Source organism: Diaporthe citri (genome assembly GCF_014595645.1).
Source record: "Diaporthe citri strain NFHF-8-4 chromosome Unknown scaffold_17, whole genome shotgun sequence".
In the NCBI taxonomy this organism is placed as follows: domain Eukaryota; kingdom Fungi; phylum Ascomycota; class Sordariomycetes; order Diaporthales; family Diaporthaceae; genus Diaporthe; species Diaporthe citri.
Genome location: NW_025064862.1, coordinates 385,328 through 408,147, shown reverse-complemented (window position 1 = coordinate 408,147; position 22,820 = coordinate 385,328). Strand labels below are relative to the sequence as shown.

At 45.1% G+C, this 22,820-nt stretch overlaps 8 protein-coding genes across 8 annotated transcripts; 3 read left to right on the top strand and 5 right to left on the bottom strand.

Moving 5' to 3' along the window:
* Positions 1 to 4,138: 4,138 nt before the first annotated feature.
* On the bottom strand, positions 4,139 to 4,786 carry INS49_005437 (uncharacterized protein; the record flags this gene model as incomplete). The annotated part of the gene is made up of 1 exon (XM_043166217.1): positions 4,139 to 4,786. One exon carries the CDS (start codon positions 4,784 to 4,786, stop codon positions 4,139 to 4,141), a length of 648 nt encoding a protein of 215 aa, XP_043017249.1.
* A 96-nt stretch (positions 4,787 to 4,882) lies between these two features.
* Positions 4,883 to 5,527, bottom strand: INS49_005436 (uncharacterized protein; the record flags this gene model as incomplete). Its single annotated transcript, XM_043166216.1, has 1 exon — positions 4,883 to 5,527. One exon carries the CDS (start codon positions 5,525 to 5,527, stop codon positions 4,883 to 4,885), a length of 645 nt encoding a protein of 214 aa, XP_043017248.1.
* Positions 5,528 to 5,561: 34 nt separating this feature from the next.
* Positions 5,562 to 5,942, top strand: INS49_005435 (uncharacterized protein; the record flags this gene model as incomplete). The annotated part of the gene is made up of 1 exon (XM_043166215.1): positions 5,562 to 5,942. One exon carries the CDS (start codon positions 5,562 to 5,564, stop codon positions 5,940 to 5,942), a length of 381 nt encoding a protein of 126 aa, XP_043017247.1.
* A 2,061-nt stretch (positions 5,943 to 8,003) lies between these two features.
* Positions 8,004 to 9,408, bottom strand: INS49_005434 (uncharacterized protein; the record flags this gene model as incomplete). Its single annotated transcript, XM_043166214.1, has 2 exons — positions 8,004 to 9,105; positions 9,179 to 9,408. The coding sequence occupies 2 exons, from the start codon at positions 9,406 to 9,408 to the stop codon at positions 8,004 to 8,006; spliced, it is 1,332 nt and encodes a 443-aa protein (XP_043017246.1).
* Positions 9,409 to 10,317: 909 nt separating this feature from the next.
* On the bottom strand, positions 10,318 to 11,330 carry INS49_005433 (uncharacterized protein; the record flags this gene model as incomplete). The annotated part of the gene is made up of 3 exons (XM_043166213.1): positions 10,318 to 10,779; positions 10,912 to 11,166; positions 11,223 to 11,330. The coding sequence occupies 3 exons, from the start codon at positions 11,328 to 11,330 to the stop codon at positions 10,318 to 10,320; spliced, it is 825 nt and encodes a 274-aa protein (XP_043017245.1).
* Positions 11,331 to 12,425: 1,095 nt separating this feature from the next.
* INS49_005432 (uncharacterized protein) lies at positions 12,426 to 13,091 on the top strand (the record flags this gene model as incomplete). Its single annotated transcript, XM_043166212.1, has 1 exon — positions 12,426 to 13,091. One exon carries the CDS (start codon positions 12,426 to 12,428, stop codon positions 13,089 to 13,091), a length of 666 nt encoding a protein of 221 aa, XP_043017244.1.
* A 167-nt stretch (positions 13,092 to 13,258) lies between these two features.
* On the top strand, positions 13,259 to 13,999 carry INS49_005431 (uncharacterized protein; the record flags this gene model as incomplete). Its single annotated transcript, XM_043166211.1, has 1 exon — positions 13,259 to 13,999. One exon carries the CDS (start codon positions 13,259 to 13,261, stop codon positions 13,997 to 13,999), a length of 741 nt encoding a protein of 246 aa, XP_043017243.1.
* Positions 14,000 to 14,540: 541 nt separating this feature from the next.
* On the bottom strand, positions 14,541 to 15,772 carry INS49_005430 (uncharacterized protein; the record flags this gene model as incomplete). The annotated part of the gene is made up of 2 exons (XM_043166210.1): positions 14,541 to 15,610; positions 15,691 to 15,772. 2 exons carry the CDS (start codon positions 15,770 to 15,772, stop codon positions 14,541 to 14,543), a joined length of 1,152 nt encoding a protein of 383 aa, XP_043017242.1.
* Positions 15,773 to 22,820: the final 7,048 nt, after the last annotated feature.

Below are 22,820 nucleotides of genomic sequence, written 5' to 3'. Positions count from 1 at the left end.
CGCTTGAAATGAAGATGCAGATGAAGATGCTGATGGTGTCGAGTGAGGATGAGAGCAAGAGTGACAGTGAGACCAAATCTCACGATGGAATGGATTTAAGCCAAGGCTGACGGCATCAGACGACGCCGGCGACAGCACAGCTCGGGAACTAGTGGGCCGTAACAAGCAAGTGCCTTGTCGGAGTTGCACTGCTGCACGCAAAGTATGTATGTGGTGTACTGAAGTTGAAGTGTACTGAACGGGTGTGCAGGTCGATCAATAAACCAAGTGGGCTGGATCAGGAACTGCTGTGGTTGGGAGTCGGGATTTAGTGATGCAGGTGCAGCAGGTGGCGTCGAGGATTGTCGAGTCAAATGTACTTATTACTCTTGGGTAATGAACCCAACCCAAGCCAACTCAGCCCAGCTCAACCGGTGGCCCATCCGGTGGTAAAGTGAATGTCTGAGGTCTCCCACAACGTGGTTTGACGTCGCGGATGGGAGTGGGTCGTTGGGGGCCTGCACCCTGGGCGACGACGACAGACAGGTGGCCCTGGCGGTAAGATGGGCTGAATGAGTGGGTGTGTGACGAGTGCTGATGGGGTTTGGGGCCCGCTGTGGCTGCCGGCAGATCCTTAGCCAGGACCCAGGTACAGCACTGTGTAGGGGCCGAACTGGTGGCCTCTTGACTGATCAACCGACTGGCTGGATTGACCGACAGATGGGTTACACTGAACGAGAGCCGTTGAAGAAACCAACGTGGTGAATGCTGAGTAACCTCGTCCGTCTTATACTGAGTACAGATCGAGTGTCTAGTATTTAGTGCAGGCCAAGGCGAAGAATTTCAAGGCAGACAATGACGAAAAAGATACGGTGCAGGCGTAGTCGTCGTCAGCATCAAAGAAGCCACGACACCCAAACAGACAGATTTATCTGGCTGCTTGCGTACATGTACCCGACCATTCAACTTCGTCAAGTATCTACTGTACAGGTAATACGCGTGGGGCTGTGCAGGCCAAGGAGAGCTGGGCTGGGCTGGGGATGGTCGTGGTCAGTCATGGTGATGATGGTGATGATGGGGAGGACTACCAGTCTGGTACTGATGAGCTGTTCTATCCCTTGCTGGGCGCTGGTTCTCGGGAATGGGACGGTCTAACATACATGCTGACATGTGGCACGGTAGAATACCTGCTATCGAAGACAACTGCATTCTCTTCGCTGGTACCACATTGCTTTTTTTCCTGCTCCCCTCTCCCTGTCCCTGTCCCCTGTCAGCGACCTTCGATCGTCGCCCACTCGGGGAGTGGCGCCCAGCCACCTGCCAACGCTGCACATGCTCGACGTCTGGACCCTGAAACTTTCATGCACGTCCATGCAACCAACCCCTTCCGGCCCCATTCAGCCCTCCAGACCTCGCAGATTCGCGTGTTGGGTCCTCGTCATGCCATTAAACACGGTTGGAGCCGTCAAAAGCTTGTGGTATTCTCTAACGAGTCAAGCATGTTAGCACATGCTGCATTTACACGAGCTACGGTACTCACTCTATGACGATCTACTCCGTTTTCTACCTATGTAATCTGGTCTCTTCAGGTACAGCACGTCGACACCCGTCTCGCCGCCATCCTTACACATCGTCAACCAACACGACCTGTAGACACAGGTATACGGCTTGGCCGTCGCATAACTTTACATCCCATCACACCCATCAGATCACATCGCATGTCATGGAAGGTCATGGCACGGCCTGGCATCACACCACTGTGTGCAGCATGTCTCGTCCTCTGGGCACCTTTAAATAGAATAGAACAGACGCCCTCGTCTTGACTTTGACCGCACGGGCTCCCAAGGCCCTCGGCGCCTCGGCCCTCCAGCTTGGGGCCACGACCACCGGGCCGCAATGGTCGTCAGGCCGTCCAACAGGCCGAGTCCCTCCCGCCATCCAACTGCCGCAACCCCCATAAGCCAAGGGTTCGCCAGCCCGATTTAAACACTCTCATTTAAGCTTTTATCTCCTGATGTGACACTGCGCAGAGCCCTGGTCCCGGTCATATCTGCTCACTGCCCACAACAGCGCGCCTCACGCGTCTGCAGAAGCGCCAGCCTTTGACACTCAGCCGTCATGACCGGGTGCAAGAAGAGGTTTTTGACCCAAATACTTTGCCAGACTCTGGCGATATTGACGCCGTCCTTCTCACCGAATTGCAAGATTGTATCGTCGAGGCTTTCTACTGCTTTCCAAGTGAGTATCCCAGTCGAGGTCATTCTATACTGTGCTGCCAGACAATGCGCTTGTGTTGCTGGATAAACACTCACCCATCATGGCATCACCGACCAGCCATCTAAGAATGGCTCCACGGGCAATCCCGAGTCACTTACTCATTCACTACCTCGCCAGCAGCCTGCCACGTCTTGCGATGCCCTCCATTCGATACTCGCTCTCAAGATCGAATTTGACATACGCACCAGACGTGCATCGTGTATGTTTCTGTAAGTGCTGCCAATGGCTCTTGGTGCTTCCTGGTAGTAGATGTTAGCACACGTGTTCGGAGATTTAGCAGGCGTTCCATGGCTTGGATAAAACACCCCCGGGCTGCTGCTCCTACAAGGACTGAAGGGCCGGTGCAGCGCGCTCAACGATGAGCCACCAGCCAGTCTTCGGCAGCAACTGATTGACCAGCCGGAGATCCTGGTTTCCAAAATTCCAGGAAGGCCTCTCAATGGGCACGATTTGTCCGTTGAAATTAGAGAAGTCTGGCGGTTGGAAGCTGTCTCGAGCAAGTATGGTTTTCACTTCTTGCTACTGGAGGTAAATGCTCCAATGGATTCCGAGAAGCCTGTTGCTTTAGAAACTCTTTGCTCAAAATACGATGTATCGTCATTTTGAACTTTACGCTTGTGGGAGACTTCTGGTAGGGCTTAGTAGAGCCCTCTCACACTGGAAAAATGTGTGCGCCACCAAATCCCTCAAGGAATGGAATTGTTTTGATGGTATTTCGCGGTATCATAATTAAGTTCCCTGATTTCTCTTCCCGCTTTCCAGGCTAAATGCACCGACACTAAAGCTGGGGAAAGGCAAGGGAGACACTCTGCGTGCTCATTCAAGCACATGGGCGCAGCCCACAATTACAGTATCAATTACTGTCTTAGAAGGGTGATTAAGCACTGCAACGCCACTGAACTGAAACCAAGAGAATGCGCATAGCTTGATAAGACGGTATGATTCCGCCTGCATGTTGTGCCGTATTGTGGCGTGGAGCCATTAATTGCGATATAAAAACAAATATCCACCCCAACACAAATGTCGCGTCTTTTGCATGCCGGCGTTCAAGAAAGCAAACCGGTCGCGTTTGTTGGACTGCACTGAATTTTGGATTAAACGCATCTTTATTTCCCAAAGATCTACGGTGTTCCTCTCCAAGATGCCGCATCCTTTCTCGTTTTCTCTCCGAGCGGGGACAAAATATCACCATGTTGATTACCAGTCTTCTCCTCTTCTCATGCCTCGCCACTGCGTCGCGTCCTGGTGGTCGCCGACGAGGATGTGTTCAGTCGCCGCCAGCCTCGATCGCGCAGTCCACAACCTCTCTGATTACTGTTAACACATCGTCAGCCGCTCCAAGGTAGGTCGACATTGTTAATGCATTGCCCATGCCCGTATTTCATGTAACATTTCCTAACGAAACCATTCATCAGTACGGCCACAACCGTTCCAGAGCCCTTCTTGCTGCAAATCCAGGCTAGAGATCCCGGATCACCACCCCGGAACAGAAGACAAGAGTCGTCTGACCCCTATTTGGAAGACAATTCCTCTACTAGCCCGCGTTGTGAACAAGGCGCCCTATTTCAACTCCTTAGTGGCCGACTACTCAAAGAGGGAGTTGTGGTTACAGTTTCGGATCCACCGAGGCCTCAGCCTTTGCTTGGGGGTGGCGCGAGTAGGGACATCTCTATCACATTCTCCTTCACGGACGGTACACTTTCGTGGAGTAACCCACGGTTCCCAAAGCAGACAGCGTTTTTCTGCCTCCTGGTTGACACGGTGTATGTTTATTTCGATGACGCTCCTCAAGGTTGCGTCTACGTCACGCTCTCTTTCACATCATGTAGGTCTTGTCATGATTCTCTTTCCTCTTATTGACTGGTGTTGCGGGTCTAACATGTCATCCAGTGTCTGAATGCCCGGGACGGCAAGCGCTGCCGAGCATGGCGGCATCCTCCACTCTGTCTACCTCGGGCTCCCAGCTCTCCTCTGGCCCGAGTTCGTCTACCCGTGTGATGGGTAGCACAGGTGTCTTCTCAGGCAGCACTCCAGGCGACTCTGGAACTTCGAAGTTGCCTCCGACTGCGGCTGGAACCCCATCTGCAGGCTCTACTCGCAGCAGCAGCAGCAGCACAACAACCAGCGCTTCTCCCGTTGTCACAACCATAGCCAGCCGGACTACAATTGGCCCATCACTGCAATTGTCTTCTTCTCGAACAAGCTGGTCTAACAGCAGTGTTTCTGATTCGCCGTCGGAAGGCATTCCCAGCTTCAGCTCTACCGTGGCTGCCTCGTCATCGCACTTTTCAACCTCCTCGACCAGGCAGCTCACGCGAGAATCTCCCATCTCTAACTCAACCACGACTCGCTCGTCATCTCGATCGCTAATTTCTTCAGTTGCGCAGTCTACGCGAGAGTCTCCTAGTTTTGGAGGAGCAACTACCGGATCATCATCTCGTTCGTCAATCCCTCCAGTTGTCCAGTCGACACAAAGCTCTCTAAGCCCCAGCTCAGCCGAAGTTGCTTCATCGCCACGGTCATCCTTCATTCAGAATTCTCAGCCCACGAGTGCATCTCTGAGGCCTAGCTCAAGCACAGTCGACTCATCGGGGACCCAGTCTATAATATCGGAGCCAACCAGCACTCAGTCTGTTGTATCGTCGCAAGATGCATCCAGCTTCAGTTCGGCGTTGGCTAGCTCATCGCAGCCAGTTCTCTCTCCAACGCCATACTCTACTTCTCCAGGCACTGTCTCCTCCAGCTTGACGATTCCTTCGTCGACATCTGTGACAAGCTCTGAAGCTCCCGGAAGTACCACACAGTCCAGTTCCTCCTCGACTACCTCAGCTGGACGCCCGTCGAGCTCAACGGACCTTCCAAGTCTGATATCGACGCTTACCTCCAGCGCCCCTAGCACGAGCACCTTCAAAACTTCCGGCACGGATACCACAAATCGCTCATCTGGTAGCCTCCAAAGTGTGGAAAGTGTTACCAGTCCTAGTAGCCGCTTCTCGGAAACACATACCGCCTCAGCAGCAGCAAGCACCTCGGCGACAGGTATTTCAACGACGAGTCGGCCTGAAACTAGTACATCGAGTTCGACGAGCTTTAGTACATCGAGCTCAAGTACATCGAGCTCTAGTACATCAAGCTCGAGTACATCGAGGTTGTCGAGCTCAAGTACGACGAGTTCGTCAAGTTCGTCGAGCTCATCAAGCTCGAGTAAATCGAGTACATCGAGCTCGACAAGCTCGTCGAGTTCGTCAGGCACCCCGTCAGCCACACCCATTGCCCCTCTCTGTCCAGCTTCACCCGAGATCAGCATGAAATTCGGGTTCAAGACCGACGTGGTCGGATCTGTCGGATACTCGGGCCAGCCTGCAGGAGACTCCTTCGCATTCTACCCCACTGGCGGGATCGGCCAAGGTGGCTGTGGATACCTCGGATATCTCTACCACCAGCGGACTGGGCTCTGCGTGGCTGTGGCTTTCCCGACCTCGTTGTCGTCGCCCAGGTACACTAACGCCCCTGTTACGCTTCAGCGTTGTGGCTCGTTCAGCTCGGCCCCCCCGGAGACGCAATCTTTCTGCGGTCTAAAGTTCCTCATGCAAAACGGGGACTATTGGGTTGGTGTACTGTTCAAGGGCGATTATTCTAATACAGCCGGCCATTATGGATCCCGCCACTGGTGGCAGCGGCAGTAATACGTTAGTGGCACTTAGGGAGTCTAACAATGGTGTTGGTAGCTATTGGAATCACGTATGCCCGTAGGTGGTAGCTAATGTGGGATCTGGCACAGGGCAAACTGTCCTGTGCTGTGTGCGATATATCTTCCGCGGGTTAGTTGTGGTTCCTTGTTATCATTAGTTGGTGAATCAGAGCAAGTTCTTGCCGTGGAGTACCCTGCCGCTGCAAATTATGATAAACACAGTTCAAGACAACTTTTTGCGACACTCCATTGCCCACCGTCCCAGACGTATCCGTACGTTTCTGGTCGATAAAATGGAGCCAGACTTGCGCGCTCAGTTTGGCGAAGACCGGACTCGGTTGCGTTGATCGCTTCCGTATTCGCTGTGAGCAGCATGACACATCTCTGATCCCCAACGATCGCGAAGGTTGATCTGGACCGTCGGTCCCGAGGTCTTGGTAGTGTTGACGCCCAAGGCGCGTGCACGCCGTGCCATGCCTGCGTCTTCTCTCGATTCTCCAATATGCATAATGCGCAGGCAGCACTACATGTGGCCGAACTTTACCAACACGCGGAATCCAATCGCAGAGGTAAAGAGAAAATCGACAGAGAATACGTCTAAAAAGAACCATCCAGAATGAGTCTAACTCTCAATTCCGTCGGATTCATTCACTGGGCAGCAGAGAATTGGGGAGAAAGGCGCGCCCCAACTTGAAGTGTGTGGTGGACAACGCCGGAGATCTCGGATGTCGGTAGAACTTTGCTGATATTCCACCGAACTCAGTTACTGCACAATTTGTGCAGCAGCCGATACAGATTCACACAGACATTAGATGGAATTCACCGCAGCAGGGCTTTTTCTCGATACTGGCTTCCATGGCATAAAGTGAGATACATTGCACGGCGCGCCGCTCTTTTCCGTCCCCGAATTAGCAGTACGAATCCGAACGGATTGCATGGACCATCTTGTCCAAGACGTCGATGAGAAGTTTGTGTAGCCGTGCACTTCCTAGGATGACCTATACGATTGGATACTGTGCGGCATAGTCGGTGTATTTGGCCAAGCTGCGCGCTCTTGGTGTGCTGCTAAGCGGCATTATCGAGGGAGAACTTTGGGCAAATCTTCGCGCCCGATTCGGGGCCAGAGATATCGACGATCCCGCGGGGAGGACACATATAAATTGGCCATCATTCTCTCCTCTGAGTGAACAACAATAAGCATAACTTTACCTTCAACAATAGCCACATGATACTCTATTGTGCAAGTTTCTCAAGCTCTTGCTCTCATCAAACAATTCATATACCTGACACAACCACAAAATCACAAACTCACAACCATGCATTTCCTCTCCACCATCTCATTGGCCCTCGCCCTCATGTCAAGCACAGCACAGTCAGCTGCTGTTGAACCCTTTCGCGGTGTCATAGAATCACGTCAAGAATGGGGTCAGTGCAATGCCGACGGCGACTGCGGCAGCGGTTTCCAGTGCTGTACTACTCGATGCATCTTTGGTTCATGTCCAGGCTCTGGGGACGGGACGTGCGACCGAGACAGCGATTGTGCCAACGGTGGTGTCTGCCGCAACGGGGCTTGCATCGGCAGCGGAGGTGGTGGAAAGGGCGGCCCCGGCTGGTGCCCGGGTGACGATGACAATGATAAGTCTGACGACTAGGTTCATGTGGAGCACGGGAAGTGTTCGTTGGCTGCGAAGGATGGCCGCATTGAGAATGGTAGTAATGATGGAATACCTAGGTTTCAGGGTTGTGTTTGTGTTTTTTTTTTTTGAGTCACGAGTCTACTAAATATTCCATTGGGAATTGCAGATATAATTCAGCAACGCTTCCTCCTGTGAAAGACATGTCAAGAGATCGTTGGACAATAATCAAAGTAGTCGCCGATAGCTTTGGTGCAAGGACAAGGGAACAAGTATCGGGTATAATTTACACTTATGTAGCTTCATTGCATCGTCCTACCATTCTCTGCTGTGGGGGCGGAGGCGTCCGACTAATCACCTCAACACCTATCTGCCCGTTCAATTTTATGACTATGTACTGTTGCATATCCCGTCTCGACATGTCATGCTTTCGCGTCCCCTCTCGCAAGAAATCTCAGAGCGGCAGTCCTCCGAGGCCCTTGAGCTCCATTGACCAGCATTTGCTCATACAGAGCGATGACTCTCGGGTCTTGGTAACAGTCAGCCCCTTTAGCCATATCTACATACGACAGCAGCTCGGCCTTGGCCAGGAGGGTATCGATATATCGGTAGTCACGCGTGCCGAACATTTGTTCGTAGGCCGCCAATTGCTCGTCAATAATCATCTCTATGAGCTGAAAGAACCACATGCCGTCCATTTCGCCCTGGTCTCCGACGCGGAGCCAAGTCGCGAGTGACTTTGTGCCGACTGCTGAAAAGTAGTTGGAAAAGGCCATCTCGGCCCATGCTTGACACGTCACCTTCCACGCCCTGATCGCTACCTCGTTCAGGTCGCTGTGCGGGACAACTGCTAGGCTCTGCATGAGATGAGGTAGTGGGTGTGAGCTCGGCATGCCCAGAGCGCCGGAGAATCCTAGAGACGCGGCGTATTTGAGTAGCGCCTTGAGGAGGACCCTAAACTGTTCAGCATCGGCGCCGGTGGCTTCCGCATAGCGATTCAGCTGTACGATCAGCATGAATATGTTGCAGATTGTTGTGCTGGGCTGGGACTTGAACATGATGGCGATCTCATCAGGCGCCTTGCGCATCTGGACGAGAGCCTGGCTCACGTTGTTCTGTCTCATTGCCTCGTTGATCCCGCCCGTAAAATTAAACCACCGGGTAGTGCTCGGCCGGTCGAGCGAGATGATGCTGAGCGCTTCTGTCAGGTTGGCAATCTCCCTCTCATGCCGACCAAAGACGTATGTGCGCGTGTGGGCGAAGACCGCCTCAGAAACGTGATGGTTGTCTGGCGGCCGAACCACCGCGGTAAGCGGCACCTTTGTGACGACTCTCTTCCGCCGGAGGTGCTTCTGGAGGCGGGATGTGTCGACGACTTGTCCATTAGCCAGGCGGATCTGAGTGCCGGGCCTGACAGAGTCCTCGTAGGGAGTGTCTTGCACTACTTTAGGATCGAGGCCCGCTGTTAACTTGATGTTCTTCCGCCAGCCCCAGGCTATGAATCGTGTCTTGTACATCTTGGCTCTGGATTTCTGTATTAGTAAAGCTTGCCTGGGGCAACGTCTCCATTCGAGGATAGACCTACGAGGCGTCAAACTTGTACTGTGTCCTCATGAGATCCCTCACTTCAACAAGGGTCTTCTTCTCGTCCAAGTATAGCCTCCTCAATAGAGGCTTATACTTGTTCCATTCGTCGTTTTGGGGATATGCCCGGTCATGCCCGGCTGCGGGTCTCAAGCTGACTGGAGCATGGTGCGTCACGGGTATGCTCATGGGGCAAAAGGCTTGTTGCTGCCGCGGATCCTTCCGCGTGCATACTGGGCTCATTGTCTCGATGGACGTTTCGTCGTCCCCACTGGATGACGACATTGGGGGTCGTGATTTACAGTGATGGCACTGTCGTGGAGGTGAAGTCTTACTTCATGCGCACGTGTTTGACTTTCTGGGCATTGGAACCTGTGGGTTCGTGAATCCTTCAGGAGGGGTCTAATTATAGCCCAGCCCCGGAAGAAGCCTAACGGGTGTTATTTCCGCAAGAGGACTCGTCAATGTAAGCGGCTAGTATGCATAGATGATGCAAGTAAGAAGTATTATGCATTCTGCCAGTCTAGAACCATAGGACTGTGGAGAATCATGTCGCATTAAGCTCGAGGGTCGGTACCGCACATGAACAGCAATGCTGCTGTGTGCGACGCATTACCCTTCAGTATCTCAAACTGTGTCCCCAACGGTTGGCATCCCCCATCTCCACTTCTCTGTCCGCAAACCCCATGCCCACCAAGCTGCCAATCCTAAGTCTCAGGCAATGCCGCTATACACCTGATATATTGCCTACGTCCCTTTGTCATGTCTAGCATGGCGATCAGAGCCAAAGACAGCAACACCCAATATTTTAACGAATGGTTTAATTGGGGATAAGAACACGTTGGCAAAATCAAGGTGTGTCCGTTCAGCTGTACAGGGGGTCCATGCCGAGCAACCAGGAGTTGAGTCGCTGCGTGGGGAAGATGTGAGCGGTAATCGGAGGAGAAGTGGTTCAGTCCGTGCCTCAGAGAATGTCGCTCGTTTTGCCCGGGACGATTTCGGAAATCAGACCGAGCCGAGGATGGCTAACAAGGGTTATATCGCTTGATCTGAGTTGACAACTGAGGGCAGTGACTTTGATGGACGAAGTTCGAGGGTTTGAAAGACATTGCGTGAACTTGAATGGCGACGGTACTTGTAACTATGGGAAATCTAATTGCCCGCAATGATGCCTCCCAACTTCACCAGCTCCTCCCATCTTTCGTCTGAACGAATCTCGACCTTTCCCTCTGGAGTCATAACCTTGATTTGATCCATTGAAGTCGTGCCAAACTTGTACACTTTGTCATCATTCACAAAAGCTTTCAAGATCTGGATCCAACCCTCCATCAGCTGTCTCTCAGCGGCCGTTGGTCCGTGGCAAATCGCAAAGCTGTTTGGTGGGGCTAGAGTCAGTTCTTTTTTTCTTCTCAAGACTCGAATGTTTCTTCCTGTTGGCTTGTCCATCGCATGCGCGATGCTGAAAGAGGCCGGGGCCACCTCTGCATCGATGAAAGACAAACGATATGCAATGTGATATCTCCATACGTCTTGCAGGTCGAGGCCATTGTCAACCAATGCTTTAGCAAAAGCTCGAGACGGCGCGCGCACTTGGCCGTCGGACACAATGTTTCCCTAGGATCGTGAATATCAGCGATGGCTCTATAGACTGGCGTCAAGCTTACAACGTCTCACCGAATGTCCTTTGCCAATCGTCTAACTTGTCCGACGCCGGCAACTTGTATTGCTGGTGACTCGGTCGGTTACCTGAGGGGCATAGTAATTCGAAACTTGCAGTTTGAGTGCGTCTACGGTTGGTTCAGTGGGGGCATTGTATGACGAGTACAACGTTTCCTCGTTGTGCACTTCACCAATCAAAATCTTGTATCCTCTGATCTTGAACTCGTCGGCGAACTCTTTGCTTTGCAGATATTCAATCATTCCTGAATGCACAAAAATGTCGTCCGTAACGGGCCGGAAAGTGTGGTTCTTCAAATAAGGTTGTTTGCCATCGCATTTGATCTATTATGCACTTTAGCGCCTGGGATTATTTCTGAATGCTCATCTCTACGTCGCACCTTCTTTCGCCGGCACGCGAGGCAGGCTTGCCACACCCGACCGCCGGCCGGCTCGGCGGTGAGTGGGGCATTTGGATCTGCACCGTCTTCGGCGCCGGGAGCTGACATGGAGATGCTGAGCTTTGGAGATAAACTTTTGTGTATTTCGTCGCGTGGAATCTGTCGGTCTGACATGACATTGCCTTGAAAACGATGAGATGCGAATGCAGAGTCCTTGGCGGAAAAGCTGGAGAGGCCGGCGTTTGCCGAGATCTTTATCTCGGCATCACGCTGTCACTGAATCCCCAGCCGGTGCCACTCCTCTTATCAGTTTGTTGCTAGGATGACTTGATTCGAGGCTCCAAAAAGGAAAACGCGATCAGAATTGTACGCTTTCTTGGTGGTACATTTTGCTGAGAGAAGGACTCTGCTTACAATATTAAGAGTTGTGTGAGAGTTTTAGGTGCATTTCGTTTTAGCCATAATGCCATGTAATTAGAGCTTGCCTGAGGTAAGCTATGCTAGCGGCAGCTTAGGCTCTAGCTTGAGGTCGATCAGTGTCCTGTGTCCGATTGTCCGTTCCACTCGTTCGGGATCAGACCGGCCGCTTGTGGTTCCACGCATACTTCTCTACTATGCCGACAATCGCTTTAGTTGTGTTCCCTCAAAAGAACGGTGGACAAAGTGAAGAAGACTTTAGTGCCTATGACGGCTCTGTGATTCAGCGTCGTGTAAGGCACCATGGAAATGGCCACATCTTTGAGACGTGAATCGTGGAATTGTCCTAGTCATCAGCACTAACCCAAAATAAAAAAGACAGCGAACAAGAATGTGGCCCTTGCCAGCTCTCTGTTAGAATTCAGGGTGATGATCAACTGAGGTGATGTCAACCTCCATCCATGTGCTGCATGCCAAGGGTTTACCGATGCTGTACCACCACAGCGTTCCGGCGTGTCCGGTAAGTGAGATTAGCTCTGACTTAGAGGCGGGCGGGGTCAATTGGGTGAGCGATAGTGCTTGCCTCAGTTCTGCCTAGCTTCATTCTGACTGCTTGCTTACACGACGTCTTGCTCACTCGCTCATGGGTCCAGGATGTGGAATCACTTCACTTGCATCCGTCCTGCCACACAGGCATACCGCTGGATCTGCTTCTTCAAGGTCTTCCGCCTACACCACTATTGCAACAAGTAACAAGAAATCCTCATCCATCATACCAAGTTGACCATGTCAAGCGACGAGAACCATGCTAGCTGGTGTGATTATACAGTTGGACTACGCTCTTTCCGCATCTCGGCACACTTGACCCTTACCATCCTCGCTTTGTTGCTGCTCGGCTTTTCTGCTGGTAATGAAGAGATGCCGCCTCTCAGAATAGTGAGGGCTAGGCGAACTCCAAATGGCTTCAATGCACCACCTAGGGGATGGAACTCCTGGGGGCTTCAAGCAAACCCAAACATCAACCCATCTTTTAAATTCAACCAGGAGGGAGTCATCGAGCAAGCGAATGCCCTTTTGGACAAGATTCCCTTGGGTATTCTGACTTCCGGCGACTATTACATATCCCTTGACTCCGGCTGGAGCGTCGGCGACCACGGCGACAAGCACGGGCGCATTGTGTATGACACTGAGAAGTTCGACATTCCTGCCCTGGCTTCCTACCTGCACTCTAAAGGTCTGAAATTGGGCGTTTATATCCTGCCAGGAGCTTTCTGTAAGGACAGCGACAAGATCATTCTCGGCACTGATATTGCTATCAAGGCAACCTTGAGCGGAAACAACAACGGCTTTTCACGATGCGACTTTGATTTCTCGAAAGACGGAGTTCAGGAATGGCATGATTCTGTGGTCGCGTTATTTGCGTCTTGGTTCGCACCCACACACAGACCGTAGGGCGAAGACACCTGGTATTAACCGTTGATGATTGTTTAGGCATGTCGATTTTATAAAATTGGATTACGTCACCCCCGGGATCTCCTGCAAATGGTGGCAATTTGCCCCCGGACAATTCTGGAGAGGTGATCGCGTACCATAAAGCTATCACCGCATCAGGGCGCCCAATGAGGCTGGACATATCGTGGAAGCTCGAGCGCGACGAACCGTATCTAGGCGTCTGGTCTAGCAACGCAGACTCTATGAGGACCGATCAAGACATCAACAATGGAGATCAAACCGTATTCACGGACTGGGCTACAATCCAACGAGCCATTGAGAATTATAGAGACTTCATAAGCCGAATTGTCAATGCGAGTGAAGCGCCATTCACTACCATTTATCCAGACATGGACAACATGTTCATAGGCAATGAAGAGGCGGTCACAGGTGTGTCGGACATGATGCGAGAGACCATTGCAACACATTGGATCGGAGCTGCTGCAAATCTTATCACGGGATCAGACATGACGAAGATCGATCTATTGGGAACCCGCCTCCTCACTCAAAAAGACGCCTTGGACGCGGCTCGATTTTCAGCCCAGTTTCCCATGCAGCCCCGGAATCCGACGACAGGCCGGAACCTTTCGAAACAACTCCAAGCTTGGATTGCTGGCCCCGATGAATTAGGCAACAGTCTGGTGGTTCTCGCAAACTACGGGCCTGATCGGGGCCAGGGTGGATTCAACACAGCATTGGAAGGAAAACAACTCGTCCACGTGACGTGGTACGATCTTGGGATACAAGGCGCATTCAAGATCCGGAATGTATGGACTGGGCTCATTTTCGGGGTCTCTGACAGCGAAGTTGGCGCCACACTAGACGCCGGGGAAAGCCTCCTACTGAGGCTGGAACCGATGCATACCTGAGCTGCTGGCGATACCTACCAGGGGGAGGGGGGGTCTTTGTATGGGTCATGCAATGCAATCATGTTTTGACATTTAATCAAAATTATGTAATTTTAGCAAAATGCTAATAAATGGCTATTAAAATACTATTAAAAGTAAATTATATTAAGGCTTTAAATTATATTAATATTAATTTAATATTATTATAATTTTATATTAAAAGCTTTGGTTTAAATCCTATTAACTTTAAATTTATTTTTATTTTTAAATATTTCCGTAATTTTATAAATACTCCCATAATAAATAGTTAAGCTAATAAGAATTAAATAAGTAGTTAGGTTGGGGATAAGGAAAAAAAAGAAGTTTTTTTTTACCCTTATATTAAGGGTTAATATTATATTATAACATATTAAGAATAATTATATATTAATAACGTATAAATAATGCAATGTATATATAAAAAAAGCATATCAGAACCTTAATTGCATATCACTATTATATCGCTATTCCATTAACATAGTGGTGCTATGTTGACGGAAACCCCCCCTCCCCCTGGTAGGTACTAGATTCGACGTCTCCGTCCGCTCAAGGTGGAGATTATTCCGTCCCTGTCCCCGTTACGCATCATGTTCTCGGCTTCTTCAGTCGTCCTGCCATAGTCTTGCAACAAAACGCGGAGCTTCGTTGTGTCTCCTTTCAATATATCCGCTCCCTTCCGGATCAACTTTCTTGTACACGCGCCATCATTGTGTGCTGCCCAGTAAAGTGCCGTCCGGCCTCCGTGGTCCAGACAGTTCATGTCGCAATTGGCGTCAAGCAAGTAGTCGACCAATTTCTCTGAACTGTAGTTTGCCGCAATGTGTAGGGCTGTCTGTCCCTCCTCTTTGTCGGCCAAATCAGTGTTGCAAGGGCTCATGAGTAAGAGTTTGGCGACCTCATTGCGGCTGTATCTTGCGCACAGATGCAAGGGTGTCCAACCGTGACCCGAGTCTGGGATGTCTCTGTCTGCGCCGTTATCGAGAAGTACCTTCGCACCGTCGTCTCGCCCGTAGCGCGCGGCAATGTAAAGAGCGGTTTTGCCCTTTTTATCTTTGCTGTCCACGTCGGAATTGGGCGCAAGAGTGCGGACCATACGACCGTTCCCCACCCTGATCGCAATATGTAGGGGTGTTCTCTGCTTCTTGTCTCGCGCATTGATGTCAGAGCGGTTCCGGAGCAACCGGACTGCTATATCACCGTACCCGAAGTTGACGGCAGCATGTAAAGGTGTCCACAAGTTCTGAGTGTCCGTCATGTTGACATGTGCGCCAGCTCGTAACAGCATATCTGCAACCGTTTCCTTGCCCAGCTCTGAACAAACATGTAATGGAGCCTGACCATTTGCGTCCGGAATATTGCAGTTCGCACCTTTAGCCAGTAACAATGACACGATGGTGTCATGGTCATGATCAATAGCGACGCGTAGCGCAGTCTTCCCGTCCGCGTCGCACTGGTCCACCGGAGCGGCCTCTTCAAGCAAATTCGATACCAAAACTTGATCGCCTTGCTGAGATCCTTGAAGCAGTAGTTCACCCTTCTCATCGTCGGTAGCATCAGGCCATTGCCTAAAGTCAAGGAGGATCTCTGTCCACCCTGCACCTGAAGAACGAAATCGGGCGTGGTCAGATGACCGGCGTGGTGGCATGCGGCCAAAGGGATGGTTTTTGAAGAACCGACGGACGTTGAATAGCAGCCAAGGAAGCCCTTCTGCTCCAGACTCATCGACACATCCGATTGTTGGAACAAGTGTGCCATTTGCGCAACGTTTCAAGATTGCACGCCTCCTTTGCACGCTGTCCACGCTAAACATTCGTTCCATCTCTTTGACCCATCGATACGCCGTCCAAGCGGTTGCAATTATTTGTGTACTCTGGCCCCATGTCCGCCACATTTCTGTGTCTTGGTGCCCAATTTCCTGAAGAAACGTCTCGAGAGTGATGCAAGTTGATAGTAGTCTGATCATTGGCGCACAGTAAGAACTGGAGGCTGTTGCCGGGATAGAGTCGTAAACCGATTTCGCCATCGATCGGCGATTTGCTCCTTTAGGCGTTATTACACCCTCACTTGCTCCTCGCGCGTGCTTATAATCAAAAGAGTGTCGCAGGGAAGACCACGCGAGATGGATCCAGTCCAACAGCTGGAGAGTGATATAGAGCCAAAGCGTTCTGGATACTTGTCCACAGGTGTTTGAGGATCCCCACCAGCGAAAATCAAGACATTTACATATCGCGCCCTCTCCACTTTCTTCTCGAGCCCTACTCAAACGGGCCAGAGCAGCAACGACGCCTGCTATACCAATCAGCTGCAGGAACAGTGTGCATATTGTTCTCCGCGGGTATGCCAGTAGCTGTTTCATTGACAAAAGAACTGAGAGACAGTTGATGTACCCTTCCGCAATTATTGCTGCCAATAATTCCTGAGAGGGACTCATTCCATGGACAAAACCCTTGGCAATGTTAAAAATCACCGCCGACAGCAGCGCCCAGAGAAGGAGACTCAATTCGGCAACAGGCGAAGGTTCGGCATGGAATTGGCCAAGAATTGCCATCGTGGAGACGATTCCACCAGTCACGTATAAACTGATTCGCACTCCTACACCAGCAATGTCGGGGTCGATCATAACGCCTTCGCAATCTTGTTGACGACGGTCGTGTCTTGTCAGATCGATGAGGTACAGTGTGCACATCGATCCATATCAGTGGAGGGACCGCGATTGCAACGCGCCGAGTGTGTGCTGATTTTGAGAGCTTTTCGATAACGGCGAGGCTAGCAGGCCATGCTGATTTTGAGCACAAGACATCGAATGCAAATGCGATGACTTCAATGATCAAGACAAAACACTGAACTACCAAAAGGGAAGTCCGGCTTGTTGTCGGAGACTGTGAGCTGTCTTGATCCACAGGATGGGCGCTTGCCAAAGACTGGCACGAGGACAAAAGTATCCAGAACGGACTTCCAGAGGGGCGAATCATATCTGAGGAGCTGTATCCAGGCGAGGGCATTCGACTTTTAGAACATGAAGTTTTACGATCACAAGGAAACGGCAAAGCCTGAAAGGGGAGATGTCTTAGAAAAACCCGCGTATTTGTATCCTTTGTGAGCTTGTACTGTGATTCTTGAGCCGTGCCTAGCCCTGCGGTAGATGGAGAAGCAATAGATCCCTAGGTAGTCGGCCACGTGTTCCATTTCGTGTAACAGCATACTAGATGGTGTGAAGGACCAAGAAGGCACATTGACTGCTAGAAGAAGAAGTTGCATTTGCTTGCTTTTGTTGAACGGCGTGGGAAATATGTGACCACGAGTGGCTTTTCTTGGTCCACTCTCACAGGCTTTTCATAGAATGTCATCAGAGGGTGGGGGAAATCAATCGATAGTCTAATTATTCTGGCTAAAATCTGTGGTTATCAATACAACAGCCTCATTTCCCGTAAGCCTTACCAAATAAGATAAGAATAACCAGCCTTTGTATTCCCCCTCCCCCCCTCCCTCCCCCCAAAAAAACCTTTCTACATGAACCTCTTACCGAGCTGTCATGCCAACAGAGCAGTTCAGATCGAGATCGAGTCTACCTGCTGCCTTTGGGCTGTTTTACTTACCCCAAAGCAAGTGGCGAGAGATGACATGTAAGCCTCCCAGAAGGTATACAATTGAGCAAGCTAGTAAGATCTTGCATATGTGGCCAGGGCCTCTAGTGCCTCTCATTGGTTCCACAGCATATCTCGGTGTAAACTTTAGAATAAGATGATAGTCACTTGTTCGAGTGCCCAAGCCCAGCCGACTTCCGTGCCCGACCGGTCGGTTGAGCCCCCAACCCGAGTTATCACCCTCGTACGAACAGAGCCAAGAGTCCTTAGGTCCCATGCGAGTCTAGAAAGACCCATCACGCCCCTCATCTTTGGGTCGGACAGAAAACAGCCCAATTAGCGAGGGGCGAGGATCTTTTCAGAACGGCTGGGGCGATGGGGTTGGGGACTTCAGGAGTACTGCTTCCTTACGACTGCCGTGTTTAACGCTAAGGGGAGACTCCTGGGTGGTCGGGAGGCTGACGATGTTATTACTCCTTGAGGCTCAACAAACATGGTTTGGATTATCGCACATTCAATATGTCTACGAGTTGCTCGGAGGAAATAAGTTATATTTTGAATTTAGGATATTTATAGGTTAAAAAACGGATAATACAAGATTAGTTAATATAGTGAAAATTCGCTACTTATTAATACTTACTGCTTATTAACATCTATTATTTATTAAGAAATTATGTTAAAAGATGATAAAAATAAATTTTATTATTTTTCTATTTTTATTCAAGTTTAGACTAAAAGGTTAAAGGGCTTTAAATTTTTTAGAAGTACCCTGAGGATGTCTATACATGGTTCCTTCCTAATAGTACCAGTTGAATCCCAGTGCGCCATGACCAGTCGCAAGGCAACGCTAAATCCTCAACAGACCAGTTACACGGCCGCGGCTTCGAGACCACCTGCCTCACGCGCGACCAGTCATCGCACAGCCCGCTGATACTAGTCACGCCTCCTCTGCTTCGGCTATAGATACTGGTCACCGCCCTAGCAGAGGCACATTATTGACCAGTCTCGGATTTGTGACTGGTCTCAACGACTTCTTTGCAGCCAGGGTAACCGGTCACTCACACCCCACCCAATCCCAGTCACCGCACCGCGCGACAGCCACCCCTGCGAACGCCGTATACCAGTATCGTGGCTACACGCATTGTTATCCTTCCCAACCTGTAGACTGGGAACTCACGCCAGCCTTAAGTGCAATCCTGGTGTAGCAGTGTGAACTACATTAGCCACAGGAGATTCAGGTAGCTGGTAACTGCCAGCTGTAGTTGGCCAGGTGGACGCTGTCCCAACAAGGCGCCCAGCTCGCCACTACGGCGCTGCCCTTTCAGCTAAGGGCTATAATACGCATGACTTGCTTGATTGCTGTCTGGCAATTGGGAAAGGTACTAATCGGCTTCACGACCAGGTACTCTGCCCAGGACCTAGGAGGCTGCCGATGCAGCGCGGCTGATATAGCCAATCACGAAAAACGGTAGCGCAGACCGCGTCACGGGCACTGCATGCAAAACCAGGTGGAAAGCCCCTATCAGGGCCCTGGGAGCTATTCATCTGGGCAGGCTGCGAAGGGGAGGTTACGTAATGTTGCTTAATAATAGCGCCTTTTTATATTTAAAAAAGAATATAAGTATATTATATAGTTTAGCTAATAGTTTTAATAATTAAAATATATTATATAGGTATGAAAAGCCCTTTTATTAAAATATTAATTCTTTTTATGCTTAAAATAATATATCTTAAGGTATTTTAAAATTTTTTAAAGGTAAACTTACTTTTTTTAAGTATTAATATCCTTAAAGGAAGTTTAGAATTATTTTTCTTAGCATAGGGCACTTTTTTTTATAATGGAAGGCCTTAATCTTTAAACTTTATATTATAAAGGCTATGGGTATATCTTTTGCTTAAGTTAAATTTTTAAGCTTTTTTTTAAGTTTTTCTTTAGCTTAAAATGCCTTTAAGAGATGATGAAATAAGCCTAGCAATCTTTATAAAGAGGGCTTTTTTATAATAAAGCTTAAATTAAGTATAAGGAGGGGCCTAGTAGTTCTTAAGAGGAGGGCTTTTTAGTAATAAAGTTAAAATTAAGCATAGGGATAAGTATAGCAATCTTTTTAAGCAGGGTTTTTTTATAATAAAGTTTAATTTAAGTATAAGGATAAGTATAATAATTTTTATAAAAAGGGCTTTTTTATAATAAATTTTAAATTAAGCATAAGGATAAGCTTAATAATCCTTATAAAAAGGGCTTCTTTATAATAAACTTTATAATAAACCTTAAATTAAGTATAAAAATAAGCTTAATAATCTTTATAAGTAATACTTTTTATTAATATAATTAAAAATAAGCATAAAAATATTTATAATAATATTATTAAGTAAGATTTTTTTATAAAGAAGCTAAATATAAGGCTTTTAAATATAATAAGTTAAATATTTATTTAATAAATAAACTTTAAAATATATAATATATATTAATTAATATTTATAGCTAAAAACTTAAGGGCTTTATTTAATATATGCATTAATACTTATTAAGCTGGTTAAATTCTATATAAATAAAAGTATTAAAGGTATAAATATGGTTTTAAGATATATAATAAGCTTTGCTATTTTTTTTCCTTAAGAGCTTAATATCTTTATAATTTATTAAAATTATTCTTAAAATAAGTTAATATTATAATTATTTTAATTATAATTAAAGTTAATAAATAAATTTTATAATTATTATAATAATAATAAATATAATTAATAAATTTAATAAAAAGATAGCTAAGTTTTAAAAGCCTTTATGCCTTATAAGGCATATACTTAAATATATAATATATCTTATAAAATATAAAGATTTTTAAAAATTAATTACTCTTAATAATTATATTAATTTTAAAAATAGTAATATAGCTTTAATTAAAATTACCTTAAATTTTTTATTATTTTAATTTAAATTAAATTAATTAACTATATATTATACTTTAAATTATATAATATATATAATATATATTATAATTAAACTTATTTTAAAGATTTTATTATTTTAATTAAAATTAAATTAATTAATTATACTTTAAGCTATATTAATTAATTATTATATTAAATTAGCCTTTTTTTATATAGTTATCTTTAATATTGCTATTAATTAATACCTTAAATATACTTTTTATATAATTTATGCTAATTTTAAGCAATGCTTTATAATATGCATCTTATTTTATATTTATTAAGCATTAAGTTAATTATAAATAGGGTTTATAAAATTATAATGCTTATAAGTATATATATAGCTCTTATTTTTATTAATATTAAATATAAATAATAAGTAATTATAACCCTTAAATTTTATAATTATTTAATTATTATAGCTTTTATAATTTTTAAGCTATAAGTATATCTTTAAGTTTTATATTAAATTATATATATACCCTTTAATAATGCCTTAAAATATATAATAAAATATATTAATATTAATAATTTATATAAACCTTATTATGCCATATTATTTTAATATTCCTTATTATTATATAATTATATTTCTTTATAATACCTTATATTACTTAAAAATAAAAGGTAATGTTTATAATAAGAAGGGAAAATATATTAATTATATTAAAGGTTAAACCCTTAATATTATATTATTTAATAATTAATTACTTAAGTTTTAATTATAAGGTATTTAATAATATTATGTTAATAATTAATATATTAAATTATGTTTATTTAAATTAAAAATGCTTATTTTAATTAAAAATTTAAGGTAACTTAAAACTTATTATAAATTTTAATAATTATAATTATAATGGTAAATTCTTTATTAAAATTAAGTAAGGAATTTATAATATTAATTATATTTCTTTTTAATAAAATAATTATTGTTTATAAATAATTAAATGTAATAGCTTCTTATGTTTTTAAATATAGGATTAATTATAATATTTTATGGAAAATAAGTTAAGGTAATAAAGCCTTTTAAAAAGTTAAAGTAATGGTAATAATAATAAAGAGTAATAGGTTTATTAGGATAATTTATAAGTAAAGTTACTTATGCTTTATAATCCTTATTATTATTTATATTATTATTTTTATTATTATTTTTTCTTTTTATTATTATTTTTATTTTCTTTTTTTTTTTTTTTTTTTTTTTCTTTAAATTCTTAAATATTTTATTATTAGCCTTTATATTATTAAGATAATGGGCCTTGAAAGTTAATATTGTTATTGCTTAGGTAATAATTATTTATTATAATTTAATAATTATTATAATTTAACTTTTATCTTTATTTTAAATCTTATCTTTATTATTGCTTTTATTTTTGCTTTAATTTTCTTATTTATATTTTTTTTTATTTTTATAGCTATTTTTATTTATATATAATTTATAAAAAGGGTAGTTATAATTATATTTATTGTAATAGTTTTATTTTAATATTAGAAATGCTTTAAGTAAAAATGTTATAAAGTTGGCTTGCCTTTATAAATCTTAAATATATTAAATATTATTAATATTATTACTTAAGGTAATGCTTATATTCTTTTTAAACTTTCTTAAAAAGTTTAATTATTTAATTATATTTAAATAATAATATTATTTAATAATAACTTAACTTATTTAAGTAATATGGCGTTGAAAAAGGTAGGAATAAATATTATATATCTTAATTAAGTTGTAATAAGCTATAAGTAATAAAATATAAGGATGGATTATTATTTAGCTATATATTATAAATAATAAGTGTTAATATTACTTGTGGAAACTTTAAAATAAGTAAATAAAGTAACTAATTTTACTTAATTTCTATTAACTTATTTATTATATTATTTTCTTATAATAAAGGATAAGTTTCTTTTTTTAACTTTAACTTTATTTATTTTAAGTTAACTTTATTTTCCTATATAACATTATTATATATAATATAATATTGTTCCTTTTTAACTTATATAATATTATATAAAAGTAATTTATGCTTTTGTTATAATTTACTTGTAATGGTAACTTTAAGAACTGGAAATAATATAGGTTTTACTATATAATAAACATTATGCTCAATGTATAATAAGTTGCTGCCTCCTGCTAATTATTATATATTACTACCTTGCAGCACCCTAACCTTAGCCATGAAGAATATATATACATCTTATAATTTATTAATATTAATATAAATATATGTAAAGATATTAGTTTTATAATATATATTATGCTTAGTTATTAGTTATTTATATTTAAGATAACAAAG